Below are 19,249 nucleotides of genomic sequence, written 5' to 3' on the forward strand. Positions count from 1 at the left end.
CATCCAAATATGAAGCTGTCATGTCTGTTTTTCCACACGTGAGCACTGGGCTCAAGCAGACTTTTACCCAACCTGGCAGTTCTTGGCTACGCATCTGTGAGATCAAAAGTAAACAATGTTTAAAAATGTGCTGAAGCAGCCATTAAAAGAGTCCTGAGCATGTAGCAGAAAGCATGCTCTCACCTCAGCCTCAGCACTCATTCTGATGTTTCACGTTCTGTCACTGTTTCTCTGTCGTTAATGGACATAACGCTGATCAATGTACTTGTGGAAGTGAAGATAAGGAAGCGAGGGAGAAATAAAAGTGTAAGAAAGATAACATAAGCGGCGGATAGAGGTGTTAAAATTTGCCTTTTGTTAGACATGCTGCTATCTCGCCACTGAGACACCCACTTGCTCCGCAGCACTGCGTTGGTGGTGAGGGAAAAAAGTAACTCAATACAAACGCTTCTATAAAAAATAAATAAATAAATAAATTGATGTTTTCCTGTACTACCAGTGTTTTTAGCTGTGGAGTGCGTAACCCTAGTGCAGCAGTGGGAGGCCAAAACTGAACCAAAGCCTCACAAACATGAGCCCTGCAGAAAAGAGTGGTTAGACACAACGCATTGGAATCAATTGCCCTGCCTGGAGAGTCATCAGTTGCGCTCAACTGTGCCAATGTGCATTTTGTTCTGAACTGAACCTCTATAAAAAGGACAATATAGTGCTGAGAGAAGTCATTCTACAACTGAAAAGCTACAGTTTATGTTGCAGCAATGCGTTTTTAAATAAATTAAATAAGCCCATTTGGTTAGAATGAGACATATTTACCAGTGCATGGAAGGAGGAGACCGAGAATATACCCAGTCGGCCCATCGCTAGCTTGGTGGGGCGAGAGGCAAAGGCCAGGAGGCGTTTGGGATTGGGCAGCTCTCCTCCCTGCAGGCTGGCCAGGTAGCACCTGAAGCGGAATAGATCCATGTGAAACTGCTCCAGATTCTGCTCCCACAGGAAGATCTGCAGGGTGAGAGGGACACAAGAACACATTCGGTTAACTGTCTGATCAAGGCTCTCGCTTTTCAAACGTCCAAACAGGAACCTCCATTACCACTTTGCTCGAAGTTTAGCCTATATGTGCGCTTTGTGCCTAATGGGTAGATGTTTACTGGGGCAGTAGAGCGGGACATTGTGATTATTCATTGGGGCGTCCCCTCCCATTCACGGTCCTGCACTGATGTTTCGAAGAGGCAGCCAGTGCCATGGCAGAGGGCTCTATATCACTGCCAAGTAGCCCAGAGACAAGGAGGAAACAATACTGCACATTCCACCGGCTGATAGAGGCTGGGAGTGTTTCAGCTTTCCAAGGAGTGGGCCTATATCAATTCAACTCTGCACAATGTGAAACCTAACGCTGCCAAATACAACCAGGCTCTATCTAACTGACTGTACAAAGGCCATTTGATCTCCTTTCTCTGTAAACAGACCTATTAAAGACAATACGAGCTTTGAAATTAATTGAGAGAATGGCAGGCTCTGAACGGATGCCAACTGCATAGCATGTTTAAAAAAAAAGACGGGGAAAAAAACGTTTGGTAGCTGATGGCTGTGTGGGATCATACATCAAGCAGATGATGCCTCGGGGATCTGTAATTAAATCTGCGCCCTCACCACAGTCTTCTTTCACCTCCTATTGACTACATTAGAACAACTTGAGGACAGTGACATTGGCAATCCGATTTATGTGCAACTTTTAACTATGGTATGAAAATAATTCTTGTAATTGCTCCTACGGCTGTGACTCAGAATGAGTGAAAGGCATCTTAAACACTACGGCTTCTCAAGAGAAGCTGAACTTCATCCTGGAGCAGATCTCTTGCACTTTGAAGTTTAAATGTTGTGCCAACAGCCACAAAAGCAGCAGGAGGTTAAAGAGCTCTTATGTTGATGTAGCACTCTGTGAGGTTATCTGCTGTTTTAACAAAAATCACAGATCGACAGAGCTTTTCTGCTACAGCTTAACTGTTCCTTGGTGGTTTGTTGTGTTGCTCGAAGATGCTTTAAATAGGTAAATAGGTTGGTTTGCACTAAAATTGGGACCGCTGAAGAAAAATAGTCCCACCACCAGTGGTTCTTTAATACTGTCCCATTAATATCCTCTGAACCAATCTGAATTTATTCAAGCCTCTCAAATTAATGGCCCCCGTCACCATACATTATATCAGTTTCAAACCCCAAACCACAAGGCAAACCAGTGGAAGGCTTGTGCTGGTCTCAGGCCCGGATAAATGGCTAGGGTTGCGGCAGGAAGGACATCCAGCATAAAAACTGCAGCAAAATCATTCATGCAAGTAACAGAGCAGCAGAACAGTTATGTCAGCATTTATCAATGGAGTTTTTCAACATTCTTAAACTTTTTCTTTCTTTTGCACCTGGAATTGGGAACAGGAAGAGGGTTTTTAAATCTAATTTTTATTTACTGCAAAAGAAAACAAAAACAATGAAGTTATTCAGGTTTTTTTTAAAATACTTCTGTGATGTGATTTTCTATGTTTGCTTGATATCTCCTGGCTTCCTCAAGGGAATCAGTCAAATTTGCAAACTCCTTCTATTCAAGATAATAACCCACAAAACTCGCCCGTCATGTGGGAGAGTAAAACCTACTTGATCCAGAATCGTCTTCCTCTTCTTGGTGTCGGTGACAGCGGACAGCTGCATGTCTCCCATCTTCTTCATTTTCTCGTCCATGTCGATCTTCTGCTCCAGCTTCTTGATCTCAGCGCGGAGCAGCCGCACCGTGTCCTCTCTGTGGTGCTGGCGGGCGACGGCCGTGGCACATGCCGAGTGGATGGCTGTGATCCAGTTCTCCAGCTCCGTCTGGCTGCACGTCTGCATGGGGGCCGTGAGAAAATGCAAGGTCAGAGGTCAAACACCTGCAACACCAGCTTCTTCACATTCAGAAGAAAAAGCTTTTTGTTTCCTCTTTCTGCGCTGATCCACTGCAATGATAAAAGCATCCTCTTACCTGGAAAAGAAAAGCATCTCCCAGGGAGTTGCTGAGACAGAACACAAAGTCCTTTTTGGGATGCTCTGGTACAGCCTGGACAATACTGTTCTCCACCCAGATGGCGTGTTTGGGAATACTGTTGTTGTCGATCCCTGAACGACCATCAGTCTCATAGAAGAACAGAGTGCAGCCTGGAAAACCAAAACAATCTCTTATTATTTCTGGCAAGCATCTGTGTTGTTAAGACGTAAGTAATGATCCTGCTTTTTTTTTTTTTCCCCCTTCAAAGTCAGATCCGCTCAAGCAATTTCATTCTGCTCTCCAGTGGCCAACATTAAGAAGTGCAGCATGGCTGACTTGTCAGAAAAGGAGGCTTCATGATCATTAGAGTGCTGATTTGATTTAAAGGATAGTCAAGTGGCAGAACATTTAATGATGGGGTTTGTATCACGCTTGAATAAAAGCTTGGTTTACTGAACCAAGTTGAAGCAGATGGCATTTGTGCATAATGTTACTGTATTTCAGCCAAACCTAAGTATCATCAGTGGCACGCTGTGTTGACTGAACTGTGCTAACACTGAAATTATGGACTTAAATGGAAATGTGATGGGCACATTAAGGCATAACAAACCTTTCAGGGAAACCCAATAGCTCTTCCACTTGCGCCTGGTGGCTGACTCCACTTTTTTGTTTTTCTTGTGCACGAGGAAGTTCTTGACAGCGAGCCTGCCGGCTTTGCGCACCATCCCCTGGGTGACACTCAGCAATGGGTCAGACTGGTAGGCGGAGCTCATGGTGCTCTGCTCGTCACTTAAGGCGGACCCGGCCTCCTCTAAACTCTCTGTCTGGCACGAGCTCATTTCCAGTTCCTGTCGGAAATTCTCGTACACGCCTTGCACGCACTCGCCGGCCCCGCCGCCGCTGCTGCTGCCGCTGTCGCTGCCGGCGAACATGCTCCTGCCGTGGGCCGAGCACATGGAGAAGGAGGCCGACATGGTCTTGTAGCGCCTGGACTGGTGCTCTGCCTCTGCTGTCACCCCGTCAATGCCACTGTCGTCATACTCGCTGCCCTCTCCAGCTGTGACATCCTGCGTCGTGGCAGAAGCGCAAGACAGGTTAGACGGCATGGCGGGCACGTTTTCGTCATCACTTACAAAGGTAGCCAGACAACGATAACCCATAACCCTACTGACAGATGAGTAATCTCTCTCTGCAGCTCTAGCCTGTATCTACTGCGATGCACTAAAGCAAACATGTTGCAAAAACAGACCACAGAGGCCGAACAGGCTTAATCCTCGGGCTTTCCTCAAAATTAATTACTCACTGCAAAGCGTTCTGTGCGAGTACAGCCTGCCCTCCCTGTGGCACCGCAGGGTCTGCCCTCTCCTACCCACATGGCCAAAGGCTCCTGGGAGATGAAGGGGGTTACACGGAGCTCAGTATCTCCATCTGGTCACATGACCCAATCATGCGCTCCACAGCTCCATTCACCAGTCCTGACGGTACCCAGCAGTGACAGGGCCACCATACACGTTTTACTGTTACACTCTTCCACAGGCCTCCCCTCATTATCATAACAAAAGACTGAGGCATTTCAAACAGGGAGTGACTTTAAGCCGCCGCCCCCCCCCCCCCCCATCATCACAGTCTCCTTTCCAACAGTTTCATCAGGAAAACAACACATCACTCCCCACACACAAGACTTCTTTTCTCCTCTTAATCTTTTCCAGCAGCTTATTATCTGGGAGCTGAATGCTACAGAGGAAACGCTCGGATATAATACAGCGGGGAAAAAATTAATGAATGAGAGGTGCTGTCTTATTGGTGATGCCACCAGACTGCATTAAGATTCTGCACAGCTTTCCAAGCCCTGTCTAATGTGCAGTAAAGAGCCATGACACAGCTTAAACAGTTCAGGACCCTTTCGCCAGCAAACAGGGTATCAAAGAGATACGTTGTTTACACATTCATGGCTGGGGAAAATGATTTGTTATGTCTGAACTGCATCAGATTTTGAAGGCGTTGTGTAAACCATCGACACAATGTGAAAATGCTCATTATCTTACCTGTATAGTCCGCGCCCTCCTGCCTTGCATGCTGGCACACATGGCGGCCTGGTGGCTGCTCAGGCCCTCGGACAGGCAGTGGGAGCGCCGGCAGGGAAGGGTAAACGCACCGTAAGTGTTTCCATCTTCCTCCGAAGGGGAGAGCATCTTATCATCCTCTCCCTCCCTGACAGCCCTGCTGGCGTCGTGCCACTTGGTGTAGCGACCATGGGGTTGCCTGCGGGCGGGGTTCTTCTGACTGTACAGCTCGTCCAGGGAGTTTGCCCTGTCAGCGGACTCCGTGGGGCTGCACTGCAGGTGGCCTTCACAGTCAGTGAAGTCCTGTTCGTTGGCAGCATCTATAATTTCCTCTGTGCTGGTCAGGTGCTCCTGGCTGAGGTCCGAGAGGGAGAACTCTAGGCTGTCATCTCGCCACATGTCTGCAGATTTAGACCGCTTCTTCTTGAAGCTGATGGTCTCCTTGGTCCCGTCCCGGGTTTTCTGGAGGTACGTCACCTCGCCCGTGTACACATCTTCGTCCTGCACTTCCTCTGCGGTGGGGCCAGGTAGGGTTATGTGCATTGTATTCATGCGCACAGTGGGATTGGCCAGGTCGTTGTGAAAGGACACTGGCCTCAGATTCATGGCCACACGATCCACCCAGATGGGGCTTCCGAAGTCTGGGAGGACATTTGTCTCGTTGAAGGGTTCCAGGCCATTGTCAGCCAGGGATTGTGGGATGCTGGGGGTGCTGCTTGAGCGGGTGCTCGTCTCAGAGTTCCTGTGCTCTATTTTCCCTGATGAAGCATGTCGCGAGCGTCTGGACTGTTTGTTGGAGATCCGGAGCGACCGAGACATGTGCTTACGTGACAAATAGCCACGCTCGTTTCCATAGAGGCCATGTTCCCCATTCTGGCTCTCGACATTTCCCATGATTCACTGACTGGAGAAAAGATGGCATGCAGCTTGAATTAACTCCAAAAAGAAGAAATAACCAATTCCAACAAACAACGCGTCACTTATTGGAAGATATTAAAATGACAGATGCGTTTCTTACCTGCAAGATCGTAAAGATTTCTCTGGCATTTTGTTTGTCACTGGATCTTCAGACAGTTTGGTTGTTGAGCTGCTGGTACAGTCCACAAAGCTGAAAAAAGACACATGCAGGGGGAGAAATCATTTCAGAACGTGTGTGTCTCAAATTAAGTTTGTCTAATAGAGACGTGCATCTTGAGATATCTGCAGCTAAAATTGGATATGCAAACACGTTAATGTTTATGCCAGGGCTGTTACGTAATAGCAAAAACAGTTTTACACAAAGTTAGATTTGTTTGTCCCAAGATCTCTGCAAACATTCACAGAGCATGATCCATGAGACAACGCTTGAATAAATGAGCAAGATACAGAAGTCGGTCGAATTAAAGCAAGTTCATTAGCTGACACTAAGATGCGGATTCAAGATACATCTCCCTGATGTTGAGATAAAGGGCACTGCCTGATCAACGCTTTGAAAGTGTATGATAAAAACCATAATGTGCCTTTGATTTTAAATCACTTTGTTTCACTCAATAAAAATAAGCCTAGAATAGAACGAAAAAGCTGTACCGACTTTATCAGTTATTGTAACTGGGCCCAGGTTTACTGAGCCATCCTAAAACAAAAAAGGTGGAGAGGTTTTGGTCCCTGCCCTGAGTTTGACAGAGGAAGTGATCCTCTCAAGTCCCTTTAAACATGCACAGGGGCTGTGTGAAGTGGAGGGGATCTAATGACAACATGAAGACCGTGACAGCCTGAGTGAACATGACTTATTCAGAGCTGATGTGAACCATCCGCGTAGATCATCCTCCTGCATTAGAGAGGGCTGGTAACAGCAGGGGAAGTGGGGGGGTTTCACCGTGATACACATTTGGACTCCAGCTACCCGCCTTTAGGCTAGAGTGTCACCCCCTCCCCTAAAAAAAAAAAAAAGTCCCTGCCTGGGATCACCAACAGATGGGACAGCAGATTAACTGTTGTTGCTCCTGATGTGCAGACTCCTCCTTTCAGGACAGACACTTGGGGGTTACGATGTTGTTGTGTTTTTTTGTTTTTTTTTTTTTTCGAGCATATCCGACGCCTTTTGCTTCTGCACAAACTCAGGCTCAATGAGAGGAGGGGCATTACATAAAGCGTCACTGACCCTGGTTTTCTACCTGACGGGGCTCCCTTTCCCCTCTTCATCACCCCTCACTGGTACTGCAATGCACAGTGTTTGATGCTGATAGAAGTCCATTAATTTTTCATAAACCCTGCAGTTTAAGTCCTGCTTCATTCAGTCCTACAGCGTAGAGGAAACAAAAAAGAAAAGACGACTTGAAGCAGAACCACGAAATGCCACTGCACTCATTACAGAAAACGAGATTCACTAAAGAGACAAAAGCTCACATGCTCGCAAAATGCATGGACGTGAAACTGAGGACTGCTTCCAGGTTTGTTTTCATATTTCTGTGGTGAAAGTTCACTGGCTCTGGAAACGTTGTTCTTCAGGAAAAACAACATGATCTGTGATTTAACTCTGATAGTCACTCTCTGAACTGTGGGGCCTTTATAAAACTGTAAATGCACAAAGCCATATGAGACTCTTTTCATCCTCTACTAGTTTTTTTTTTTTTTCTTCTGTTATTTATACGGGAGGCTTTAATATGTTGCCGGACTAGATTTGTTAATGTTCTCAGTGGTTTCAGTATAAATATGATGTGAAATTGGCCAGAAATTCATTAGACTGCTTCATGCAGCGATGAGGGGCTTAAGTGGTTTCCTCAGTCAGCACAGTTAAGGCAACCCACTGTGCAATGACCTTAAATTTTACAGAACATCATTTGTTCAGGCATAAAATATTTGAATCACCTGCTCGCCCAATATGCCAAAATGAACCAAGGTACTTTAAGAATTAAAATAGCTGTTGTTTGTGCAAGAAACTTATTACCCTTCGTCCTTAACATTTCTCTTACAAGGGGAGTAAAGAAAAGGCAACGTTAAAGGCTTAGAAAACTCTAAATTGATTTGAACAGAGAGAAGGGAAATAGTGCATAATAGAAAATCCAATTACACTCAAACTCACATGAGAGCAAAGTCAAACCAGGGGTCCAGCATGAGCAAGTCTGCTCATTTATTATCAAATTAGCACATTCACAGGGAGACACATCTAAATGGTAGCAGCACAATGGGCTCCTTGTTCCATCTGCCAGATGATCATTGTTGAAGTTGAACTTATAAAGAGACAACAGCTCTATCTACAGCAAAATCATTTTGGGACCATGATGAATCAGCGGGCTGCTTATCTTCCAGAATAATGATTGAGCAACAATGCCTCCTGATTACAGTGGCAAGAAAAAGGAACCGAACTGTTATGTATAAGTTTCTCTTAGCGTATGTTCAGATCCATTGTAATCGAGAACACAGCTCATTCTTGTCCACAGTGAATACATGATTCAACATTACATAAACCCCTGAATAATAACAACTCGCTGTGATCAGGACTTATACAACCTGGAGATTTAAAGTATTATTTAACCTATAAACTATAAACTGAGATGGTGTTCTGTGGTAACTCGCCTTAGAGGCGGGCTTCCACCGAAGAGGACCCCAAATGGCGCAATGCAGAGGATACTATTAGACCACTGCAGCTAAGAAAATGTTTGTTGGATGTTAGACCTGGACAATGACCCTCAGCGTCGAAATCTAAACTAAATCTACAACATACTAAAAACAGAACTGAAGCATTCAGTAAGCAAGAATGGCCTAAAAAGTGGTTGATCTACAGCCACCAAAAAAAAAAAATATATATTGTTTGAGGGTTCGGAGTCAAAACACGACTCTGATTGCCTACATAAAGACACAAAAGATTAGAAATGGCTTTGTCTCCATACATCTGGTTTGATCTCCATCATAAGCCACATTGATACAGAAAACCAACCAATTCCAAAGGGCTTACATCCAGTTTATTACTACTATATATGTATTCACTTTGAAATACAGGTATATTAAATTTTAATGCATTCCGTCACCAGGTTCTCTGAATGCAAAGTTAAAGTGGCCTCTATTCTCTTAACACTATATTTTTTTTTAAAGTGCCAGTGCTGCTGGTGCACACAGTCCATCATCAGCTCTTTTATTTATACATGAGGAAGAAATACCAAGGTTAGTAAAGATGGAGCACAAAAACCCAGAGAGCACTCCGTGGGTTCTTCCAGAAATACCTGCATGTTGTAAAGCCACTTTCTCCATTCCTTCATGCACAAATATATAAATAAACAGAAATCGGTAATTAGACTGGAAAACGCTGCCTGCAATTTGGCAGCGTGACAGAACGACGACCCAAGTAAGTGGGTCACTTCCCATATTCAGCGGCCTGCATGAGAGCACTGGACAGCAGGGCTCGCAGGATTCATCTGTTAGCAGCCCTTAATGAAATACATAACCGCAGGAGATTCCAGCCGCCCACAGACCAGACAAGAAGAACACTTTCATTGTGACTCAAGATCAGAAACACAAAAGCTTCAGGGAAAAGCACATAGATTTACAACGGCTAATGCCAATTGGGGAAGTTGTAAACAGTCAAAACATGAAAAGCGTCAAGCTGCTTTTAAGTGAGTGGATGACGGGCAAACATCCAATTCATAAAATCCACAAAATCCGGCCCTCATGTTGAGGCAAACCGGGTATAGCTGTTTTCATTTTGTCATCACACCCGTAAATATTAGATGTTAAATATCTACATGTATTATTTCATGCCATAAAATAAATATAACCTACACCCTAAGATACTAAATGCAGGATCATAAAAATCGGTAACTGAGTAATATATTTCCATTCTCAGAATCTGGAACTGAGAAATGTTTCACATCTGACACAAAGAGGTTTTAGGCCCTTTTTTCTGGGCCTGTGCTGTATTTATGGTAAAAATAAGGCACAAAATACTGTCTAGAGTTTACTTTTAACCAACATGAAAGCAGTGACATGCATATGACACACGTTCTGATTTATGCCAGGAGCCCCATACTTCAAATCCAGTGACATCTGAAACTGTTTTGGGGAACACACTATCACATTTCCGTTCCCTCCGCTGCGGGATTTGTCATCCCTAAAATATGTGACAGGTAGATTTAAGGCCATTTTTGTTTTTAAAGACCACTAAAAAGCTCAGCTTATATTTGACAAATACTTGGGCCTGTTGGAACAGGAACAAGGGAAAACCGCCCAAAAATCCCACCTGCTCGTCTTCTCCTTTACCAGCCTTAGGACAAAAATGTCAACGTGTTTGTATTGTTTGGGGAAATGATATAAATTCCTGCACTTTGGCTAAAGTCTGACTTTTGGAAGACAAAAACTCTTAACGCTTCCTCACAACTTTCATGAGTATCATCAATTAAAGAGATAAAAAGTAAAAAAAAAAAAAAAGAAAAAAAAAAGCATCTTTTCACACAGCAGAAAAATCTGCATAACTCACAAAAAAAAAATCTGACATACAAGCCACCAGAAGATAGAGACAAACCAATCTTAAAATCAGGATCCTACTCCTTATCTCACTCCAACTGATGCAAATACATTCCTGTTTTAGAGTTTAACTACACTGGTGAAAGGCAAGAATGCACTGGGCCAACTAGTTACAAGCTCCAACACAAAACCCTGTAATCTGAACACTCTGGTCTCTGGAGATAATAACAGTTAACAGCGGTTTTTTGTGTGTGTTTGGGGAGACGGCTTACCAGGGAAAGACTGCACTCAAGGCAACTCACATTTCCCCGCTGATATAGTCACATTGTTTCTGTGCAAATGGAAGGAGCAACAACAACAAACTTTTGCTCTCATGACTTATTTTCTGCTCCTAAGCGTGCTCGACTGAAGCTTCAGCAGAGCAAACGTTTTGCTTTCAAAATGTTTCCTGGCGGCAAAAACCATAGTCCGTAGCAGTGTAGCATTTATCTGGGATGTTGATGAAGAAAACAAGCACTTCCTCCAAGCCTTCGCTTCATAGCTCAAAGGAAAACTATCTGGCACTGTCATATAGCCAACGAGTATTTAGCTGACTCGGATCTGTAGCCCTAGAAACTCTGAATAGCAAACAGCTGGAAAGGGGGGCATTCAGTGATAATGAGAGCAGCTTGACTTGGCTTGGAAGAGACTGTATCATGTAGCAACGGGCTATCCGGCATTTGGCTCATCCTGGCGAGATTTTTACAGCTTTACTCAAAATTAATCTGGAGGAAATAACCAAGCAGGTGATGCAACATTAGCGTGAATAATTCCACTGCCACTGCTAGTTTCTGCCGTTTCAAGAATTGATTTTACATCCAGGTAGAGGGAGTAACATCACAAAAACTAACAAACAAACCAACAAACAATATTCAGCTGAGGCCGAAATGTTCACCCTTAGCTGAGGAGAAAACATAAGAGTTGACTCCCTAATTGTTGTGTGTCATTCAAGATATTCTGAGGAGCTGAGCTAGTGTGTCTTCTACTTAACTAATGAAAATTTCTGTGATGCAGACAAAGTTTATTTTGCTGCCGCTGTACTGTTGAGAGATGAGAAAAACATTTTCCACGCTCATCCAAATTCAGGTAAAGGAAAGCAGACACAATTTGGCAAAAGGTGCAGCGACAAAATGTGCAGTAAATCCATAGGACACTCTGAGCTTGTTGAGGAGCAGCAGCTGTGTTTAGACTGGTGGCACTTTGGTCCCTGCAAGTGTTTTCTCTGGGGCTCCAGTGTGTGAGAGGTCACTGGCTCTGTTGGTGGAGTTTGCCTAGAGCAGATGCTGCAGGTTTCTTTTGTGTTAATAAATCTTCTGTCTGCCCTATAGGTTTAGGAATACTTTACAAAAACTCCATGGCCGCTGGTAACAATTCAAACTTCCTATGATTTATCACCTTGGTAGCCACCATCTTGGTGGCCAAGATGAAAACATGTGAAATCTTTGTCCTTCTAACTGTAGGCCCTGGTTATTATGCACCAGGGAATGTGTAAAATTAGCACCTACTTGAGGTCTCCTTTAAAAGATGCAACGGAGCGAGAGCAAACGCTTCTCCACTCTGACACACAGCGACACCACAAGATCTTCCTGAGTCACAGTCCTTTCATCCTTATCGTCAATCGTAGCTATTTGCTTGTCCATGGGGTCACAGTCGAGGTGCTAGCAGGCCACATCCTGCATATGGCTCTTTAGCGCCTCATTGAAGGCCTTTGAAGTCCTTAAAGGGCTGTTAATTGGAGGTGCACGCAAGCTGCAGACCATTGTTAAACACAGAGGGAGGTGGATAAAGGTTGCAGGTAGGGTGATAACTCCTGACTTCATTTCTGTGGGAAGAGGGATATGTACTTTCTTTTTTTTTTTTATGATTTTGGGGGATCTCTGGAACAAGTGAATTATGTATCTACCATACGCCACTTAAAAAGGATCACAGCGTCTGAAAATGGAATTGGACATGTTTTTGGTTTCACAAGAGAATCTACAACATCAGAGCAAATCAGTTCTCGTCTGCATTAAAAGACAACTGACAGCGCTGTTTGAAACTTGCAGCTGAGCAACCAATTAATACCCATTAGTCTGTCAGATAAATGTATGGTCTTCTTATAACCTTTGATGATTTTGGATTTGCCAAACAAAATGAGTCCTGCTTGGTTAAAATCCAAAGTAAATTAACCTCGATTTTCTTCTGTCATCTTGGTGAAATTTCCCTTCGCTAAAACAGTTACACTGCTCATTTTCTCATCTGCTGTAATTAAGTAGGACACTGTGTCAGAGCATCAGTTATCTTTTATTTCTATTCTCAAGGCAACTGCTTTTAGATCTGCAAATCTGCAGCTGGGTGTCTGTAAATCTGAGCTTTGTACCGGGATAAAAGCAAAAAAGTAAATCCATCCAAAAAGTTGCTTCAATTAAAGGACACTTCATCAAATGCTGAGGAGAGAGACGGGCAGCAGGATCAAACAGCTCAACAGTAACAGTGCGTGATGGAAGTTTACATCCGGGAAGCGCACAGAAATGTGTTGTGTAATGAGGGGAAGAAAAAAGAAAAAAAAGAAAAGGCAGCAGCCGCCATGACAAAATGTCCCAAACACAATCACCGGAGACTTTAACAAAGTTGACCTTCTCATAGCCTGAATCTGTCACTGCCAGAGAAGAGGTCTCCCCTGGCTACATGGAGCATCAACACTAGTTTGCCTATACATGCTTCACATTCCAGGCTTACGATTCGCACTCTCACAGTCTGACTGCAATCACAGCTTTCCCCCAACCACGAGGAGCCAATGTGCCTGGCAGTTTTATGATCGTGGATTTGTGATCAGTGGCATCAGTGTTAAGACCCTCTGTTTCCCAAAACATCGCCTGGTGTTAGACATGGTTTCTGTTACAATGGCAAGCTGAAATTAGAAATGGGTGGAAATAAACCAGGCGGACTCTGTACTATGCTTCTTCCACCTCGGACCAGCTTTCTCACTAGAGCAAGACTAAGCCCAAGCCTGCCCGTGTGAGGGAGTAATTAAAAAGTGTTATGGAATTGCTGCAACCAAATACTTTCACTGAACAGTAACAGAAGTCTGCTGGAAACGTCCTTCAATAACTTAAAACACCAGTTTTCATAAATGCAGCAGCAACATGTCATATGTGCATTCTGCTTAGTGTCAGCTGGTTTATGCATTGGCAATTTTAGCAGAGGCATCTTTGAAGCGTTTACATAAAGGAAACAGATCAAGAACAACAAAGTCTAACAAAGACAAACCCATTTCATTTATACACCCCTAAATCAGACATCAAAATTAGATCTGTGTTTGATCTCTTAATAAATTCCTTTAACATGGCTGCATAGACGTGGACACAAATGTGTGGGAGGGATCAACCATACTTCAAATTGGCCCAATTGGCTTTGTGATCTCTTGCATTATGCAAAATTCAAATTTAAGTGAATGTCCTTATTCCATAAAAACAGCAGTGAATGGTTGTTGATGCCTTCGGAGCAGAAGCCCAGGCTCTTCTGGGTGAGCCTTTCACCTACCAATCTCAGGATGGCAGCATTTCTTTGACGTGTCTCTGCCTGAATGTCCCCCTTTTTTGCTGGCTACAGAATTAACACAATACCAAGGACAGATCGGAGCTGCCATCCTCTGCTGGAAATGTGTTTTCTAATCTGGCTCAGTCAGGATCTTCTTCCACAGAAGCAACCATTTGCTTCCAGGTCAGTGAGCAGGAATACCAAGCATGGTTTTAGTTTTGAGTGCGTCCCTTTTATGAGGCACCACAAGCCTGGACACAAAAATCCAAACCGCCCACCAAAAAAAAAAAAAACTCAAACATCTGGGTCAATGTCAAATTCCATTTTCATCATGTTGGCTGCTGTATCAAGGTGGAGGAATACACATTCAGAGTGGCAAAGATACTACAGAAAGGAGAATGTGCCTAATGCTGCAAACTCAGGATCTTAAACCCATCCTCAGGAAAAAGGACAAGTTTGCAAACAAAGTTCTCTAAAATCAAGTTTGTGCCTCTGAACTGCCTCTACATCAGTCCTTGACAGCGTATCTTGGCATTTACATGTGCTGAGGAGATCTAAATCAGATCTCTGGACGGAGCCCATTGAGAAGTCATCCCTGGGCACCACCTCAACCATAACACCCCTGGAGCTCCCAGCTTCTGTCGCTGCGCTGCGTTGTGCACTGAAGCAGAGCCGAGCGAGATCCTGACACACATGACTACACAAGGCTGTGAAAAAAAAAAAAGAGAAGAAGAAAAGGAAAAGTTTTCTTCCTCCAACTGGTCCTGATCACAGTTTCCACTACAGACCTCTTTTATTGCCCTGTGGTAAAACTACACTTAGAAAGGAGCTTTTCAGCGGGAGTGCAGCTCCTTCATCTCATATAGGATGATAAGTCTATGTGGGAAATTCAAGCTACACTCCACAGCGGTGCAGGAATACGTAAAATGTCACTACATTGTTTAGGTTACACTGAAATCACAACTTTCCTTTATAACTAAGATTGATGTGATGCTAGAACTGCTACACTGCACATTTTTTCTGTAGCGACGGCGTAAGTGACAGGCTCACAAAACACTGTCGCTCGGGCTTTAACAAGAAAACTTATTTAAGTCAGAATTGATGACAATCACAATACCACATTTCTCATATTAAAATGAGAGCAGTTGTTGAATGTGTGTGTCCCTTTACAATGCACTGTATTTTTGCTACAAACTAAATATCATTGTATTATGACAACCTAGCAGTGCCATGTGATTTATCAAAATACGCTGTCAGACAAAGGAAATCTGATCACTTTTGGGTTGTTTTTTTTTTTTTTTTTTGTTTATTTATTTGCTCCAGACATGTTTCTTCATTTGTTTGGAGCCTCTGGGGTTAAATTATACAACAGACCGAACATTCAGTGATACTGATGATAGTTAATTTAATGAAAGTCTCTCAAAGAAAACCACTGGGAGCTGAAGCTCATGCAGCACCATGTTTGGACTGAGGGCCACGCATTCAAATGGAAACAAATTTGCATTCACAAACAGCAAAACATTAACATCTGTGGCTAACACGTGATTTGTAGAACAATAAAAAGATTAATTCCACATAGAGACACCAACCACGAGCCCATCCCTGTCAATTCTGGGTGATAGAGATAACTACTTTTGTTTCCTTTTGCTACATAAAAAAAGCAACCCAAACGCCATCACGTTAGTTCTGAAAATTCATTCAAGTAAATGAAAAACTGAAATGAAGGGAAGTAGTAGAGTACAGTGATTTGACTTTTGAATAACTAGAAAAGCCTCATTGTGGTGCTGCGTGTAGAGTCGAACTGAATTCTGCGACATATTTTTCTCAACTTCTGTGAGCCTTGGTCTGAAAAGACCACCTGATCTCAGCCCAACACTGCTTGCTTGTAAATCTACAATATAACCTTTGTTATATTCTACACTGTGCCGTCAAATTAAGTGACGCTTATGACACAAGACCATGCAAACCAATCAGTGACTGCGATGCGTTTCCTCTTGGGAGAACACTTTTGTTAGGTTTATTTAACCTTCTTTTTTTTATTTCAAAGCTCTATAATAGAATTCAGAGGTTGTGTTGTTTTTAACAGCTTGCCTTCCTCCAGTCAGAACAGGGCCATTGTCAAGACTCAGAAGCCTGAAAGCTGAAGCCTGACCTCCTGTCCTGCTAAGCCTCAAACGGTCAATACATTTCCATGACTATGACACCAGATGACCATTTCTCACCCTTCTCCCCACCGCAGGAATCACACGACGGGCTTTCAAACACAAAGCTGGGATTTTTAAATGAACTTGCACATCATGAAGTCCTCCTTCCCTGCCCCCACACACACTCCCCTCCTCCAGGATGCGCTCTGGGAATTCTTCTCAACTTTGACCATCTCATCCATTTGCAATTCATCATCTCTCTTTCTCAGCATCACAAAACCACCTCCACCGCTTTGTCATTAAAACAACACAGACACAAGCTGTATTGTTGGCGTCTGGCGCTGAATGGAGAGCAACACAATGGCTCGCTGCATGCAGTTGCAGGTAAAGTTGTGTGCTACAGGTACAAACATGAGGTGGGAACCCCACCCTAAACACGGGCTGTGAAGACCCCAGTATATGGTTACAACACACTAACACGCGCTCACATCTGAGATAACAGCATGGAAATGCAAACACAGAGGGAAACTACAGAGAAAACCACATCCAGAGATTTTAATTCCTCAGGATATAGACTCCAAAGGCGCGCCATGATTAACAGGGGCTTTTATAGCATCTGACAAATTTAACTAGACTCTGAAATACACTGAAAGCATTGCTTAAAGACACACACTAACTCAAGTGTGGTCGACCAGAACTGGTGTTATTTAGCACCTCTTTTACAGAGTGGGAGGTCTGAGGCTGGAGAGCCATTTGTCTCCTCTATCTGCTAACAAACAGCCAAATATAAATACAGCGTCTTACCTCTCTGTATTACAAGGAAGTGTCACTTCAGCCTTTTCCCCCAACAGTAGCCAAGTAAAACCCCATACATCTCCAAGAGGGGAAATTTTAAGCTCCACTTGAGGAGGAGGATTATTGATACTTCTCCTGCAGTCCCCACCAGACTGACTCCTACATGCAAGGATGAGTTGAAGAAGTGAATGAGGGAAGGAGGGAGAGGGGTGTGACTGTTTGTAAACCCCCCCTCCTCCTCCTGCTGCTGCTGACTCTCACACTCCTTGCGCCCTCCCTCCTTCGTTCTATAATTCCATCCCCTTAAACTAAAAACCTACTGCCAGCAGGAATGTGTGTTCCCTCCCTTGTTGCCAATGTAATTGACCCCCTACTCCCACAAATGAAGCATCATGTTTACACTCCATGTTGCAAACAAAACCTGATTAAGATCAACAACTATCATAGTCATAGTCAAAGTGAACCTGGATCACCATGTTTTATTTGTTTATTTATTTTTGGTTGTAGAGGAGAAGTAACTGTGCTTTAATGTCTGTCATTTAAAGAGCAGGCTTCAAAACGACAGGATTCTGAAAAATGAACACATTTTCTCTTCACCTCCGAGGCTACGGGGCTGAAAGGTCGCACTCAATGTGTTGCAGCGTATGATTTGGAACGTGCAGCAACAGCCCAAAATGGACCTGTGAACGAGAGAAAGGCTGGGCTTGTTGTTGTCATAGCACCGGCGATGTCGTGCGGCTATCACGTCAGCAGTGACAGCAGTGCCGAGTTCATTTTGAGATGATGGAGCCAATAGAGGGAACAAGGAGGGGAGGAGGGAGGGCATAAAGACGTCTGTTCAGCTGCTTCAGCTGCATCGTGCAGCTCCAGAAGTAGCTTTGCATGCGCACCGAACATTAAGCATGCATGAAGCCAGTCGGGGGAACAGATACCCCAACAACCACAGGAGAGGGAAGGGGGAATGGAGAGGGAGTGAGAGAGCACCATGCTCGGGCTGTCTGTAAAGAGTCCAGAGATTGGGGGAGTGAACTGCCATGTCTAGACTTTGTGATGACTATGACCAAAATAAAAAGCACTCAGCACTGTGGTCAGGTTGGCTTCCTCTCAATGTAACTTCATGTCTTGCCAAGGTTGCGACCCTGATATGAAGCTAAGCCACCAGGGCTTCATGGTAAAGACAGGAATGTCAAACAGACATAATAACCTACGTTCTTATCAACCCCCCGAGCGCCGTTTCTCACAGGTAATCTGTGAGATTCCTCTTTTAGTGCGAGGATCGCAACAAATTTCACACAGAAAAGACAACCGCACACACAGCCAATTTTTTCTTTTCAATTAGCGGGACAATTTGCTGGGACACGATCCAACAACAAAAAAAAAAAAAAAAGACTTGGCCACACAAGATACAGTCAGAAGGCATGATGTCAAGAGATAATTAGAAAAAAGGAAACACACACACACACACACACACACAGTGATGTATTTTCTGGACAGTGTGTGTTTTAACGGACAGCCATAGACAAAAGCAAACCTTCTGCAGTAATCTTATCACTACTTATTTGAAAGGTTTAAGAAATACTGAACTTTATGATAGCTTAGGTTACATGATGTGAGGTGTTCTTATCTGCTCGTTTTCTCACCCAGAGCAGCCTACATCAGGCAGCAGAGGAATAAATGTGTTTATCAGTGAACGCGCACTAATGCTGAATCCACGTCTGCACTCACCACAGGCATTTTAGAAATGTAGATTGCTCGCATGGAACTGAGCTAAACAAAATCCCTCTGCTTTCTCATCAGCAGCGACGGAGCTATTAAACTCGGAGCTATCTACTCTCAATTTGGGGCCGGATTGAGTTTTACATCCAAAATATTGACAGGCCATTCAACGCTGCAGGAGCAATTTGGCAGGTGTGATGACGGTTATAGGTCCACAACAACACCGCAGACTGCTGCTGCTGTCCAGGTGCCACAAGCAAGTACAATCACTGCCAATCACCCTCAGACAGCAAAAAAAAAAAAAAACCAAAACGCTGACAGCAGTGGAATGACAGTGATGTATTTGCCACGATATGAAGCAAAATGACAAAAAAAAAAAAAAAAAAAAAAAAAAAAAGAGGCTACAATATAGACTTAAATTCTAAATACGACTTTCAGAAAAATTATCAAATATAGTTTTTTTACACCTGAAAATTATTTATAAGAGATTCTATTGGGTAAGATAAAAAAAAATAGGAACATCTTTTAAA

At 43.7% G+C, this 19,249-nt stretch overlaps 1 protein-coding gene across 4 annotated transcripts in view; it reads right to left on the reverse strand.

Moving 5' to 3' along the window:
- Positions 1-19,249, reverse strand: part of tiam1b (TIAM Rac1 associated GEF 1b) — a 41,401-nt gene that overhangs the window by 15,653 nt on the left and 6,499 nt on the right. For 2 of the 4 annotated variants that reach the window (XM_029516802.1, XM_029516805.1), the window contains exons 1-7: positions 17,013-17,144; positions 6,089-6,178; positions 5,053-5,974; positions 3,618-4,074; positions 3,005-3,177; positions 2,644-2,868; positions 814-999 (exon numbers count right to left, since the gene is read on the reverse strand). In XM_029516802.1, the coding sequence (XP_029372662.1) occupies positions 814-999; positions 2,644-2,868; positions 3,005-3,177; positions 3,618-4,074; positions 5,053-5,964 (1,953 nt within the window). In that variant the 5' untranslated portion in view covers positions 5,965-5,974; positions 6,089-6,178; positions 17,013-17,144. Of the gene's footprint in view, positions 1-813; positions 1,000-2,643; positions 2,869-3,004; positions 3,178-3,617; positions 4,075-5,052; positions 5,975-6,088; positions 6,179-17,012; positions 17,145-19,249 lie in introns of those variants that run through there. The other 2 variants (XM_029516803.1, XM_029516804.1) reach the window with 1 other exon arrangement.

Source organism: Echeneis naucrates, chromosome 13 (assembly GCF_900963305.1).
Source record: "Echeneis naucrates chromosome 13, fEcheNa1.1, whole genome shotgun sequence".
Classification (NCBI taxonomy): domain Eukaryota; kingdom Metazoa; phylum Chordata; class Actinopteri; order Carangiformes; family Echeneidae; genus Echeneis; species Echeneis naucrates.